Source organism: Pleurodeles waltl, chromosome 10, assembly GCF_031143425.1.
Source record: "Pleurodeles waltl isolate 20211129_DDA chromosome 10, aPleWal1.hap1.20221129, whole genome shotgun sequence".
NCBI classification, from domain to species: Eukaryota; Metazoa; Chordata; class Amphibia; order Caudata; family Salamandridae; genus Pleurodeles; species Pleurodeles waltl.
The window spans coordinates 89,991,528-90,006,938 of NC_090449.1; the positions used below are offsets into that span (position 1 = coordinate 89,991,528).

The 15,411-nt window shown below is 47.8% G+C and overlaps 1 protein-coding gene across 3 annotated transcripts in view; it reads left to right on the top strand.

Moving 5' to 3' along the window:
- The window catches only part of TRRAP (transformation/transcription domain associated protein), a 1,102,174-nt gene that overhangs the window by 730,073 nt on the left and 356,690 nt on the right, over positions 1-15,411 (top strand). For all 3 annotated transcript variants that reach the window (XM_069209830.1, XM_069209829.1, XM_069209828.1), the window contains one exon: positions 1,783-2,077. In XM_069209830.1, coding sequence (XP_069065931.1) covers positions 1,783-2,077 — 295 coding nt within the window. The remainder of the gene's footprint in view (positions 1-1,782; positions 2,078-15,411) is intronic.

The following is a 15,411-nucleotide window of genomic DNA, read 5'->3' on the forward strand; positions in this document are numbered from 1 at the left end:
TCTGCTCCAGCCTCTTAAGCAGGCAGTCCTGTCCCAGTATCAGCAGAGCTCTTCATCTGAAACTCCGCCACCTACACTTCCATATGTTTAGATTAAATTGAACCATTTGAGTAGTTTGGACCTACCTAGAGAAGTGGTGGATGTGATTTTGGCCCGGAACTTTGGACATGTGCCCTGCATCAACTGAGTCAGTCTATCCTGGCTGCTGCATAAGGTTTGTGGCCTGGTGTGATGGCTATTATGTTGACCCACTTCAAGGTAAGTTGTCTGTGTTCTTCAGTTTATTTCTGTCTTTAGCCTACCAACATTGTTGTGGGCATCGTTAAAGGTTACTGGTCAACAATTTCTGCAATTTTTGTCTAATCAGCCTTCTTTGTTTATGTCACCAGTTGTGTGTGGGTGTTTTTTTTTATTTTATTTTTAAATTGGGCTCACTTATATGTTCCCTCCAGCTTTGTATGTTGCTGCAGTATGGCTTTAACATGGGTGTTACGTTTTTCATGTACACATCGTCCGAGCCAAGATCCAGCTGTTCTTTCAGTATGCCTACACTTAAGACTTTATTCCTCATAGTTATTTTAGCTCATCGCATCAGTAAACTGCAGGCACTGTCTCCTGAGCTGCCATTCAGAACCTTCTTTCTTGAGAAGATGGCGCCCAGGACTCTGGCATCCTTTCTGCTGAAGTGGTGTCTCCTTTCCATGTAAGGGCAGTCCTCCATGCTTCTAGTTTTCTTCTCGCTACCACATCCTTCTTAGGAGTAGAGGCTTAATCAGTTAGGATCTGAAGAGGGCCCTTAGTTTCTGTGTAGATCACACTAAAATGCACTTAGTGGATGGGCCAGCACTTTATTGGTTTTCCTGGTACGAAGAACGTAAGGACACTCCAGAAGCAAACATTATGTAGATGGATCATCAAGTATATCAAGATATGCAATTCTTTGTCCAAGAAGGAGCCCCCTGAGGGCCTTCAGGCTCATTCCACCAGTACTTTTTCTTCCGCTTGGGTTACAATGGTGCTAAGCCTCTGCCAGGTTACTGCATGAGTGGCAATTTAACAACTTACCAGCCATTATTGTCATGATTCTCAGGTCCACTTGGAGGTTAATTTTGCCTATTCGGTCCCACAGGACTTTATGGTGTAAATTCCACTCCTCTGAGCATCCCCCTTTTGGAGGAGTAGTACTTGGGGACTAAGTTTGCTTCTGGTAGATGCCCTAGCAAACCACAGACTCCACATCAACCCACCCTCCTTTATATTCTATGCTCTTTTCTCAACATCGGGGCAGATTAATTCAGTAGGCAGTTGCCAGAAGCTGTAAATTAGACTCCCCTCCAGAAAAAAACATTACCAAGGTAATTATCTTATTTATTTGAAATGTTGCACTATCCCTTCTAAGGATGTAAGTTCTATGCCCCACTTTGATCACATGTGTAGCAGTGTAATGTTAACTGACTTCGCATCAACCTAGACGTTCTAAAGCAGACATTTATTTGAAGGTCCTAACAGCTGAAACTGGAACCTTAACACTCATAAGAGTAAAGTGACACATTTGGAATATACAAAATAATATCATCCAAAAAGCAAAATTAGATTTGTAAATTAAATGAATAACAGACGACGAGTAAAAGAATGATGAAAGGATTCCAGAAGGGGCCATTATGTATTTTACCACTTTAGATTGACTTCTGCTTCTTTTTGTTGTTTGAAGTAACAAAGTTCCCTTTTAATATTTAGTAATGTTTATTTCTACCATAGAACTCTTTTCCATTTGCTTTTCAGGAACAACCTGCTCAGGCCAATTTTGCAAATATCTGCACTGGACTGGAAGTCTTGAGTTTCCTGTTAACTGTTCTTCAGCCTCCAACCGTTCCCACCGTTCTGCAGCCTCCAAACGTTCTGCAACCATCAACTGTTCTTCAGCCTTCAACCGTTCTACAGTCTCCAACCGTTCTCAGCAGCTTCAAGCCCTTGCAGCGTGGCATTGCGGCCTGCATGACATGTCAGAACACCAAAGTTCTTAGGGCTGTCCACGCTTTGCTGTCTCGTCTCATGAGTATCTTCCCAACAGAACCTAGTATGTTTCTCCATGTTAATTGTTTTCTTTTTTCTTGTTTCAAGTTTTTATTTCATTTTAATATGCGCTTTGAAATTACTTCAGTCAAAAAAAAAAAACTGTGGAATATAGTGTTACCCGTTAACATTAAAAGTTAGTAATCTGCAGTATATGTTGGTCTTTAAAAGTGCTTAATAGTGATGCAATTTGTCTTGCATATACACAGCGGCTAGTCTGAAATTGCTATGTTACTGTTGAACAGTTCTAGGGCACTGTATTAAAATTGGGGGTTAACAATCACTGCAGTCCATTAGTATGCTCACCGCAGATATTTGGCGCCTCTGCAGACGGAACAGCCAGACTTTGCTGCATTGAAGCACTGTGTAATCTCTTGTTGGGTTGGGACGTAAAGAGATAGAAGATTGTACCTCCTGCAGTTCAAAGACTAAATACACCTACTATTTCAACTCTCTTCTGTAATCTGGTGACACAGTTATCACCTTGAGAAGCAACTGACAACTATAGCTAGATATCCCTGTATAAGGTCCCCAATGGATTCGACCTTTTTTCTACAGAGAAGACTTGTCATTTCTGTCTTAATGAACATTGCTTTTTTCTGAGTTGAATTTAAACTATTTGTCCACTGTTTTTAACCAAAATATCAATATGTATCAACTGTTTATGGTTTACCCTGCCTGTAAAGCCTATAACTAGGACATATATTGGAAAAAGTAATTTCTGATTAATACTTTCAACTGTAGATTCTTCAGCTGTAAAATAATATGAAATATCAGTCTGGATCTGGAAACTTCAAAGCTCTTAAAGACGCAGGTGGGGCGCTGGCTTCATAAATACGTCAGATGTGACGTCTGATGTCACGGAAGCCATAATGCACCCATCTCTGCGCAGTGACATAATATTCGATGGCATGCGTATTTGTAGATACACATGCTTTCCATATGACCTCAATCTACTCTTTAACTCGAAGTATTACAAGTTTTTTTTCTTCAAAGAATCTTTTCGATTCACAGGATCAAGTGACTCCACCCCTCAGTGATAGTGCGCACGGGCATCAAGTCCTTTGTTAGATTGTTTTCTCTCTACTGTAAGGTTTGGACGTGTTTCCTCTCGCCCCGGTGGATCTCCGTTCGGTATCTTCAAACTTTATTTTCCTTTTTAATTTTTTTTTTTTATCAGTGTTGGTATAGTTTTCTATCGCGTATCCTGCACTTCTACATTTCAGTCTGATCTTTGTCGGGGTCGGTTTAACGCCCTTTTTGGGCCTACTTAGACAGCTGCTGTTGATAAATGATCAGCTAATGGAGCATACTCTATTTAGATTCTGCCCTAGATGTCACTCCAAGTTTCCGTAACTCTGATTAGCATTTGGTGTGTAATTTGTGTCTCTCTCCAGAACACGAAAAGGAGATCTTCGCCGCCTGTATCTTTTTGATCCAGATTAGAAGTGGTGTCAAAGACAACAGAGGATACCCCCAACATCTTCGGAGAAGAGCACAGACAGGAAAAAGTCAGACACCAGGCAGCCCTTTCAATTCGAGACTCGGAGTCAGACCAAGTTTTGGACATCGAGAGTCAATCCCTTCCTGTGGTGCAGTACATGAGTACACTGGCACCATATCACCAAATAAAGACATTCAGAAAGACTTCCAAATTGGTCATCGGTCCTCCACTGCCCTTGGGCCATGGTAGGATCTGAAAAATACATTTGGATGCCCCACCCTCCAGTTCAGCACCGAAATTTGTAAAGACCAAAATGCCTTTGGCACCAACCAAAGAGACAACCACATCCCAATCTGTTTCAGGATAGAGTCGAACAGTCGAATCGACCACTTCTGTGCTGAATAAATAGACATTGCCATCAATTTTGTAGCCTTTCAGCTTGAAAAAAACCATTCAGGACCGAAGATTTCAGAACTGAAAAGTATAGTGGGCAAAGATTCTACAGTTTTCTCTGAGGTTACTAATTCGATAGAGCCTATTTTGGAAGTGATGGACGCTAGACAGTGAAATATTCACGTACAAAAGGGAACAGGAAGAATCATGGCTCCTCAATTTTCAATCAAAAGGAGACTGACATTCCAAGAAACATTGGACACTGCGCCTCCCCCTAAAAAAGTCTCCAAAGAAAAAGACAAGGCTCCAGAACAACCTCCACCACCTCACACTCCAGTGCTTCCCTCTACTCTACCACCACAGTCACCTACATCCTTTGTTCACCCACAATTTTCTCCACAAGTATCATCATCATCATCATCACCTAGACATTATTTAGTTGATGTTCCACAAGATGTGGATCCATGTACAATCCAGATCCCATTCTCCCTAATGACCCTGACCATTATCCAGCAAAGCCTTCTTGCCCTGAGGATACAACTGCATACAACCAAGTTATTATAAGGGCAGCAGCGTATTGTAATGTGCAGATGCATACAGACCCAATTGAAGAGGATTTCCTCTTTGGTACACTAGCTAATACACACAAAGAGTCTCAGTTTCTACCCATGCTACCAGGCCTTCTCAGACCTGCCACTGACCTATTCAATGGGCAAAAATAATTACACCAAGGGTAGACAAGAAATATAAAGCTGCGTCCTCAGATGCCACTTTCATAAAAACACAGCTACCACCAGACTCTATAGTGGTAAGTGTGGCACTAAACTTTGCTAACAGTTCACCCACAGTGGATGCTCCTCCTCCAAACAGTGGCTGCTCAAGCTGCAAATCATTGGAGGATTGCAAATTCTCAAGCACTTCTGGCAGGGTATGACGAGGACCACTGGGACGTAATGTAAGAGTTCTTACAATATCTTCCACAGGAACACCAAAAAAGAGACCACAAGATAGTTGCAGAAGGACAGGCCATTTTCAGTAACTCAATCAGATGTGCAATTGATTCGGCTGACACAGCTGCACGTGGTGTGAACATTAGTGTTCTCATAAGAAGACATGCCTGGTTGAGGTGTTAAGGATTTAAGCCAGAAATACAACAGGCAGTCCTGAACATGCCTTTTGAAAAGGAGCATTTATTTGGCCCAGAGGTAGATACCACTATAGGCAAATTTAAGAAGGGCTCTGAAACCAGTCATGGGGGCCTTTTAACTACACCCACCAGGGGTAATTTTTGTAGGCCACAAATGAGAGGTGGTTTCAAAACATCAACCACCAAACCTTGCACCTCACAAAATAAGCAAGTAATACATTTTAACAACAGTGTAGGAAGTTGGCTCTGTATGTGCTATTTCAAAGTAAGGAATAGCATGCACAGAGTCCAAGGGTTCCCCTTAGAGGTAAAATAGTGGTAAAAATAGATAATACTAATGCTCTATTTTGTGGTAGTGTGGTCGAGCAGTAGGCTTATCCAAGGAGTAGTGTTAAGCATTTGTTGTACATACACATAGACAATAAATGAGGTACACACACTCAGAGACAAATCCAGCCAATAGGTTTTTGTATAGAAAAATATCTTTTCTTAGTTTATTTTAAGAACCACAGGTTCAAATTCTACATGTAATATCTCATTCGAAAGGTATTGCAGGTAAGTACTTTAGGAACTTTAAATCATAAAAATTGCATGTATACTTTTCAAGTTATTGACAAATAGCTGTTTTAAAAGTGGACACAGTGCAATTTTCACAGTTCCTAGGGGAGGTAAGTTTTTGTTAGGTTTACCAGGTAAGTAAGACACTTACAGGGTTCAGTTCTTGGTCCAAGGTAGCCCACCGTTGGGGGTTCAGAGCAACCCCAAAGTCACCACACCAGCAGCTCAGGGCCGGTCAGGTGCAGAGTTCAAAGTGGTGCCCAAAACACATAGGCTAGAATGGAGAGAAGGGGGTGCCCCGGTTCCGGTCTGCTTGCAGGTAAGTACCCGCGTCTTCGGAGGGCAGACCAGGGGGGTTTTGTAGGGCACCGGGGGGGGACACAAGCCCACACAGAAATTTCACCCTCAGCAGCACGGGGGCGGCCGGGTGCAGTGTAGAAACAAGCGTCGGGTTCGCAATGTTAGTCTATGAGAGATCTCGGGATCTCTTCAGCGCTGCAGGCAGGCAAGGGGGGGATTCCTCGGGGAAACCTCCACTTGGGCAAGGGAGAGGGACTCCTGGGGGTCACTTCTCCAGTGAAAGTCCGGTCCTTCAGGTCCTGGGGGCTGCGGGTGCAGGGTCTCTCCCAGGCGTCGGGACTTTGGATTCAAAGAGTCGCGGTCAGGGGAAGCCTCGGGATTCCCTCTGCAGGCGGCGCTGTGGGGGCTCAGGGGGGACAGGTTTTGGTACTCACAGTATCAGAGTAGTCCTGGGGTCCCTCCTGAGGTGTTGGATCTCCACCAGCCGAGTCGGGGTCGCCGGGTGCAGTGTTGCAAGTCTCACGCTTCTTGCGGGGAGCTTGCAGGGTTCTTTCAAAGCTGCTGGAAACAAAGTTGCAGCCTTTCTTGGAGCAGGTCCGCTGTCCTCGGGAGTTTCTTGTCTTTTCGAAGCAGGGGCAGTCCTCAGAGGATGTCGAGGTCGCTGGTCCCTTTGGAAGGCGTCGCTGGAGCAGGAACTTTGGAAGGCAGGAGACAGGCCGGTGAGTTTCTGGAGCCAAGGCAGTTGTCGTCTTCTGGTCTTCCTCTGCAGGGGTTTTCAGCTAGGCAGTCCTTCTTCTTGTAGTTTGCAGGAATCTAATTTTCTAGGGTTCAGGGTAGCCCTTAAATACTAAATTTAAGGGCGTGTTTAGGTCTGGGGGGTTAGTAGCCAATGGCTACTAGCCCTGAGGGTGGGTACACCCTCTTTGTGCCTCCTCCCAAGGGGAGGGGGTCACAATCCTAACCCTATTGGGGGAATCCTCCATCTGCAAGATGGAGGATTTCTAAAAGTTAGAGTCACTTCAGCTCAGGACACCTTAGGGGCTGTCCTGACTGGCCAGTGACTCCTCCTTGTTGCTTTCTTTGTTCCCTCCAGCCTTGCCGCCAAAAGTGGGGGCCGTGGCCGGAGGGGGCGGGCAACTCCACTAAGCTGGAGTGCCCTGCTGGGCTGTGACAAAGGGGTGAGCCTTTGAGGCTCACCGCCAGGTGTTACAGCTCCTGCCTGGGGGAGGTGTTAGCATCTCCACCCAGTGCAGGCTTTGTTACTGGCCTCAGAGTGACAAAGGCACTCTCCCCATGGGGCCAGCAACATGTCTCTGGTGTGGCAGGCTGCTGGAACTAGTCAGCCTACACAGACAGTCGGTTAAGTTTCAGGGGGCACCTCTAAGGTGCCCTCTGTGGTGTATTTTACAATAAAATGTACACTGGCATCAGTGTGCATTTATTGTGCTGAGAAGTTTGATACCAAACTTCCCAGTTTTCAGTGTAGCCATTATGGTGCTGTGGAGTTCGTGTAAAACAGACTCCCAGACCATATACTCTTATGGCTACCCTGCACTTACAATGTCTAAGGTTTTGTTTAGACACTGTAGGGGCACAGTGCTCATGCACTGGTACCCTCACCTATGGTATAGTGCACCCTGCCTTAGGGCTGTAAGGCCTGCTAGAGGGGTGTCTTACCTATACTGCATAGGCAGTGAGAGGCTGGCATGGCACCCTGAGGGGAGTGCCATGTCGACTTACTCATTTTGTTCTCACTAGCACACACAGGCTTGTAAGCAGGGTGTCTGTGCTGAGTGAGGGGTCTCTAGGGTGGCATAAGACATGCTGCAGCCCTTAGAGACCTTCCTTGGCATCAGGGCCCTTGGTACTAGAAGTACCAGTTACAAGGGACTTATCTGAATGCCAGGGTGTGCCAATTGTGGATACAATGGTACATTTTAGGTGAAGGAACACTGGTGCTGGGGCCTGGTTAGCAGGGTCCCAGCACACTTCTCAGTCAAGTCAGCATCAGTATCAGGCAAAAAGTGGGGGGGTAACTGCAACAGGGAGCCATTTCTTTACAAACAGGGTTTCCTTCAGAGGATCTTATAGAGGCACAAATAATAGAGAAAGAAATAAAACATCCACCTCTAGAGGTTCTACCTCTAATACAAAACAGTGACTTAACAAATTCCCTCAGCACATACATAGCCAGTGGGAGGAAGATAGGCAAACTTTTATCCCCAGTGTTATGGTCCAATAGCACTACAGACCAATGGGTTCTATTGGTTATCCAACATAATTATTGTCTAGAATTCATTTCCACACCAAACACGCCTCCTTGTTTTCACAAACTCTCACAAGATCATCTAATTCTCCTAAAAGAAGTACAGTCCCTTCTTATCAAAGGGGCTATAGAACCAGTTCCTCTGTCACAACAGGGTTTAGAAGTATATTCACTATACTTCCTCATACCATAGGAAGACAGTTCTTTAAGACCAATTCTCAATCTTAGGCTTCTCAACCTATACATATCTTCAGAGTATTTCCATATGGTCACTCTACAATATGTTATTCCTCTATTACAACAAGGAGATTAAATTACAGCATTAGATCTCAAAGATGCTTATTCCCACTTTCCCATACATCCGACACACTGCAAATATCTATAATTTGTCATTGTGGGAAAACATTATCATTTCAAGGTTCTACCATTTGGGGTAGCAACCACCCCAAGGGTATTCACAAAATGCTTACTTGTAGTAGCTGCATTTCTCAGAAGACAACACATCCACGTTTTCCCATACTTGGACGATTGGCTCATAAAAGCCAATACCATCCAAAAAATCCAGCAGCAAGCTCAGTACACAGTAAATCTTCTACACACTTTGGGATTTACAATAAACTATCTCAAATCCCATCTTCAGCCTTTGCACATACAGCTTTATCAGGGAGCAATTCTGAATACTAATTCAGCATTGGCATATCCAAACCCAGTAAGGATTCAAGCTTTTCAAAATATCCTGGCTCAGTTACAGCAGAATCATACTTACACAGTAAAACTTGTGATGCAACTATTTGGGATGATGGCTTTGTGCATTGCCATTGTTACCCATGCAAGAATACAGATGTGTCTACTACAGCAGTGCATCTCTCGTCAATGGTCTCAGTCACAGGGTCATTTTCACGATCTGGTGTTGTTGGACCGCCAGACTCTCGCCGCCTTCTGTTATGGTGGAATCCCACCAACCTTTCAAAAGGGCGGCCCTTTCAGGACCCAGTGCCTCAGATTATTCTCACGAGATACATCACAGATGGGTTGGGGAGTTCACCTCAACACCTTATGATATAAGGGAAATGGGATCCCATTCAACAGACTTATCATCAACTATTTGGAGTTGCTAGCAGTCTTCTGCAGTGCTCAAAGCATTCATGACAAAAATCTCCCAAAAAGTAGTATTAGTCTGTACAGACAACATGACAACTATGCATTAACCACTGAAATGCTGGGTGGGGTGAGGGGTGGCACTCATCTCAACTATCCCTTCTAGCTCAGACAATTTGGAAGTGGGTGAGTCACAATCGCATTCAATTACTGGTGAAATATCTGTCCAGAATGGACAATCGGTTTGCAGAGCTATTAAGCAGCATGTTGCGACAAGTCCATGAATGGGAAATTTGCCCACAAGTACTTCACCAATACTTTAGCCTTTGGAGGAACACCAGAAATAGATCTCTTCGCAACTGTAAAAAATGCCAAAACTTCACGTCCAGATACCCACACCATCAGTCCAAGGGAAGTACTCTATGGATGAATTGGTCAGGGATATTTGCTTATGCTTTTCTGCCTTTCCTACTCTTTCCTTTTCTGGTAAGCAAATTGAAACAAACATCACTCACCATGATCCTTGTAGCTCCCACATGGACATGTCAACCTTGGTACATAACACTATTGGATCTGTCTGTGATTTGCCATCACAAATTTCCCAACAGACCAGACCTTCTGACTGAATAGAGAGGTCAAATCAGACATCCAGATCCCAAAACACTCAGTCTTGTGATATGGCTCCTGAAGTCATAAGTTTTTATATTTACAACTTCTTTCTAAATATATGGACATTCTAATAGGCATGCAAACCTACAACTTGACAGTGTTATGCTGCAAAGTGGAAACCTTTTGTACATTACTGTTAACCTAAACACATTGATCAAATCAAATCAAATCATTAGCATTTATAAAGCGCGCTACTCACCCGTGCGGGTCTCAAGGCGCTAGGGACAAAGGGGGTGGTTATCGCTGCTCGAACAGCCAGGTCTTTAGGAGTCTCCGGAAAGCGGAGTGGTCCTGGGTGGTCCTGAGGCTGGTGGGGAGGGAGTTCCAGGTCTTGGCCGCCAGGAAGGAGAAAGATCTCCCACCCGCCGTGGAGCGTCGGATGCGAGGGACGGCGGCGAGTGCGAGGCCAGAGGAGCGGAGGGGGCGGGTGGGGACGTAGAAGTTGAGGCGTCTGTTGAGGTATTCCGGTCCCTTGTCGTGGAGGGCTTTGTGTGCGTGGGTGAGAAGTCGGAAGGTGATCCTTTTGCTGACTGGGAGCCAATGCAGGTGTCTCAGGTGTGCGGAGATGTGGCTGTTGCGGGGTACGTCGAGGATGAGGCGGGCTGAGGCGTTTTGAATGCGTTGCAGGCGATTTTGGAGTTTGGCGGTGGTCCCAGCGTAGAGGGTGTTGCCGTAGTCCAGGCGGCTCGTGACGAGGGCGTGGGTCGCGGTTTTTCTGGTGTCGGCGGGGATCCAGCGGAAGATCTTGCGGAGCATGCGGAGGGTGAGGAAGCAGGCGGAGGACACGGCGTTGACTTGCTTGGTCATGGTGAGAAGGGGGTCCAAGATGAAGCCGAGGTTGCGGGCGTGGTCTGCGGGGGTCGGTGCGGTGCCGAGGGCCGTGGGCCACCAGGAGTCGTCCCAGGCGGACGGGGTGTTGCCGAGGATGAGGACTTCAGTTTTTTCAGAGTTCAGCTTTAGGCGGCTGAGCCTCATCCAATCTGCGACGTCCTTCATACCCTCTTGTAGGTTGGTCTTGGCGCTGGTGGGGTCCTTGGTGAGGGAGAGTATAAGTTGGGTGTCGTCGGCGTAGGAGGTGATGATGATGTCGTGCTTGCGTACGATGTTAGCGAGGGGGCTCATGTAGACATTGAAGAGTGTCGGGCTGAGTGATGAGCCTTGAGGTACGCCGCAGATGATCTCAGTGGGTTCTGAGCGAAACTGAGGGAGGTAGACTCTTTGGGAGCGGTTTACGAGGAAGGAGGCGATCCAGTCCAGGGCCTGGTCTTGGATCCCGGTGGAGCGGAGGCGGGTGATTAGGGTGCGGTGACAGACGGTGTCAAAGGCAGCCGAGAGGTCGAGAAGAATGAGGGCGACTGTTTCACCGTTGTCCATCAGGGTTCTGATGTCGTCTGTGACTGAGATGAGGGCGGATTCAGTGCTGTGGTTGGTTCGGAATCCGGTCTGTGAGGGGTCGAGCAGGTTGTTGTCTTCCAGGAAGGTGGTCAGCTGTTTGTTGACGGTCTTCTCTATTACTTTGGCTGGGAAAGGCAGAAGGGAGATGGGGCGAAAGTTTTTCAGGTCGCTCGGGTCAGCCGTAGGTTTCTTTAGTAGGGCGTTGACTTCGGCGTGTTTCCAGCATTCGGGGAAGGTAGCAGAAGAAAAAGAAGAGTTGATGACGGTCTGGAGGTGCGGGGCGATGATGTTGTCGGCTTTGTTAAAGATGAAGTGCGGGCAGGGGTCCGAAGGGGCGCCGGAGTGGATAGAGTTCATGATGGATTTGGTTTCTTCCGTGCTGATGTGGGTCCAGTTGTTGAGGGTGATGGTCGGGGATGTGGGTTCGGTGGTGTTAGGTTGGGTCTGGTGTCCGAAGCTGTCGTGGAGGTCGCTGATCTTGCGATGGAAGAAAGTGGCGAGGGATTCGCATAGATCCTGTGAGGGCGTGACGGCGTTGGCGTTGGCGCTGGGGTTGGAGAACTCCTTGACGATGCTGAAGAGTTCTCTGCTGTTGTGGCTGTTTTTGTCCAGTCTGTCGGTGAAAAAATTCCTTTTGGCAGTGCGGATCAGGTGGTGGTGTTTGCGGGTAGCGTTCTTGAGGGCGGTCATGTTGTCAGCGGTGCGGTCCTTGCGCCAGGCTTTCTCAAGTGCGCGACAAGTTTTCTTTGATTCTTTGAGGGTGTCAGAGAACCAGAGGGGTTTCTTGGTGTTGTTCTGTCGCTGCGAGCGTTTGAGGGGAGCAAGGTTGTCTGCGCAGTTGGAGATCCAGTTTGTGAGGTTGAGGGCTGCGACGTTGGGGTCGGTGGTGAGGGTGGGTTGGTTGGCAGCGAGTGCGGCAAAGAGTTGCTCTTCAGGGATCTTGTTCCACTGTCGGCGAGGGATGGGTTGAGTGCGGAGGTGGCGGGTCTCGCGTCGGAATGTGAAGTGGACGCAGCTGTGGTCGGTCCAATGAAGGGCGGAGGCGTGGCTGAAGAAGACGTGTTTGCTGGCGGAGAAGATAGGGTTGAGTGTGTGTCCGGCGATGTGGGTGGCAGTGTTCACCAGTTGTTTGAGGCCGAGGTTGGCGAGGTTGTCGAGCAGGGTGGTGGTGTTGGGGTCGTTGTTTTGTTCCAGATGGAAGTTGAGGTCGCCTAGGAGGATGTAGTCCGGTGAGGCGAGGGCGTGCGGGGAGATGAAGTCGGCGATGGTGTCGCTGAAAGGGGCGCGAGGTCCGGGAGGACGGTAGACGAGGGATCCTCTGAGGGTGGTCCTCGGGTCGGTGCGAATCTGAAAATGCAGGTGTTCAGCGGCAAGAGGGGAGTCTTCAGTGGAGGTGGTGACGCTGATGGAGTCTTTGAAGACGATGGCGATACCTCCTCCTACTTGGTTGGTGCGGTCTTTCCTGGAGATCTTGTAGCCTTCGGGGATGGCGGTGGCGATGTCTGGAGCAGAGGAGGCGTTCATCCAGGTCTCCGTGATGAAGGCGACGTCCGGTGCTGTGGAGTCTAGGAGGTCCCAGAGTTCAACGGCGTGTTTGTGAACGGAGCGAGCGTTGACTAGGATGCACTTGAGGTGGTTGATGGCGCGTGGGCTTGTGGTCGTAGTTGTTGCGTGGTGGAAGATGCGTTTGCAGGAGTTGCAGGCGAAGGGTCCATGGGTGCGTTTGGGGTGAGCTTGGAAGCAGGTGTTGGAGCGTCCTGGGTTGAGGGCATGGAGGGTCGTGGGGTCATAGCGGATCATTGGGGCTTGGGAGCGCTGGGGACCAGGGGTCATGGCGCTGGGCGCGGGCCAGGCGCGGACGGGCGCAGACGGGCTTGCCTCTGGCGTGCCTCCGGCGCGCCAGCGGCACGCCCGCTGCGCGGTCGCGCAGCGGCCGCCATATGAGGTAGGAGGGGGGGGAGGGGTCAGCTGGGGGCGAATGGGAGCTGGGGGGTGGGGGCGTGCAGGAGGTTGCGGCGGGAAAGCGCGAGGGAGGGGGGGGACAGGTAGAGTGAGAAGAGCTGGGGGAGGGGGATTTAAGGGTGGAGGGGGGAGAGTGTTAGGAGGTTTAGGAGATTAGGGAGAAAGATAGGTGTAGGGTTGTGAAGATAGGGGAGGGGGGGTTGTAGAGGTGGGTGAGGGTGAGAGGTAGAGTGAGGGGATAGGAAGATAGGTAATAGAGGGGGTGGCGGGAGGGGGGGAGAGATAGAGAAATAGGTAGAGAGAAAAGGTAGATAGAGAAATCGATAGATAGGGAAAAAGATAGAGAGATAGGAAGATAGGAGGAGGTGGAGAGTGAGGGAGTTGGATAGTGGGATAGAGAGATGGAGAGATAGGTAGATAGGAGGAGTGAGGGAGGTAGAAAGTGAACGGGTTAGATAGGGGAGATAGAGGGGGGGATGCGAGTGGGGGTGGGGGATGAGGCAGGAGCAGGAGGGCAGGCGCGGGGAGAAGAGGACGGAGGAGGCAGAAGAGCCGAAGGCAGAAGACAAGAAGACAAGAAGAAAAGAAGAACAGAAGAAAAGAAGAACAGAAGAAAAGAAGAACAGAAGAAAAGAAGAACGGAAGGACTGAAGACCGGAAGGACTGAAGACCGGAAGGACTGAAGACCGGAAGGACTGAAGACCGGAAGGACTGAAGACCGGAAGAGCAGAAGACCGGAAGAGCAGAAGACACACAGAAGAACACAGAAGAACAGAGAGGAGTACAGAAGAACAGAGAAGAATACAGAAGAACACAGAGGAAGACAGGAGAAGACAGAGGAAGACAGAAGAACAGAGAAGAATACAGAAGAACACAGATGGAGACAGAAGAACACTGAGGAAGACAGAAAAACACAGAGGAAGACAGAAGAAGACAGAAGAAGACAGAGGAAGACAGAGGAAGACAGAAGAAGACAGAAGAAGACAGAGGAACACAGAAGAACACAGAAGAACACGGAGGGAGATACAAAAAACGAAGAAACAGAGTGCAGAATACCACAGCAGAAGATGAGGAAGAAGAGAAGAGGAGAGAAGACGGGGAGAAGAGGAGTACAGAAGAAGAATACAGACGAGGAGCGAGGAGGAAGAACAGAGAAGAAGGAAAGAGGAAAAGAAGCAGGAGCAGGAGAGAGGGTGAGTAGCGCGGGGCAGAACGAGGGGCTGGGAGGTGGGGGGTACTTACTGTGGGGTGGGTCTCAGGAACTCAGGAACCTGGAGGAGCTGCAGCAGCAGGGGGAGCGGGGGAGCGACCTACTTGATCCACTCAAAGCGACCTACTTGATCCACTCAAAGCGTCAGTACAAGACATTGTTTATTATTTGCTACATTTATAAAAGGCTAATTTAGCATACTCCTCTATTAGACTTCATTTAGCAACTATAGCTGCTTACCTCCAAAACAGACAACATATTTTTTGATGAGAATTCCTGTTATTAAGGCATTTTTGCAAGGACTTAAGTGAGTTATTCCACCCAGGGTTCCTCCAGCTGTAGTATAGAACCTTAACATTGTCCTTACTAGACTTATGGGTCCAGCATTTGAACCCATGAATTCCTTTGCATTTTACGGTGCTATCAGTTTGTAGGACAAAATAGTCTGCCAGTCCCTAATTGAGGGCTTTTTAGCTCTAGCTCTAGAGCTAGATTTGGTTAATCATCTTCCCACTCATACAGCAGGGAAACCATTGGATCCTATTTTCTCAAATTTGGACACCATTCAAACGAATATGCCTATACCCTTAACATGGTCTGATCACTTGGCCATCCTGTGTTCATTTTCAATTAATGCCCAACCGCTTGATCAGATCAAACGGCCCACGTCTCATGGGAGATGTTGGGCTAAGCTGAATGCTCAAAAATGGAATGCGCTGCTGGAGGAATCAGTGCCTGTTTTAGATAACTCAGTAGCTGGTGCAGTGCTAAAAATGGATAACTGGCTTAGAGCCACAGCAGATATGCTGGCACCCATGAACCGTAAGAACCATGCCAGATCCCTACCCCCAGCACCATTTTTACAGACTCGTTATATAAGGAAAAGAAAGTTTGCA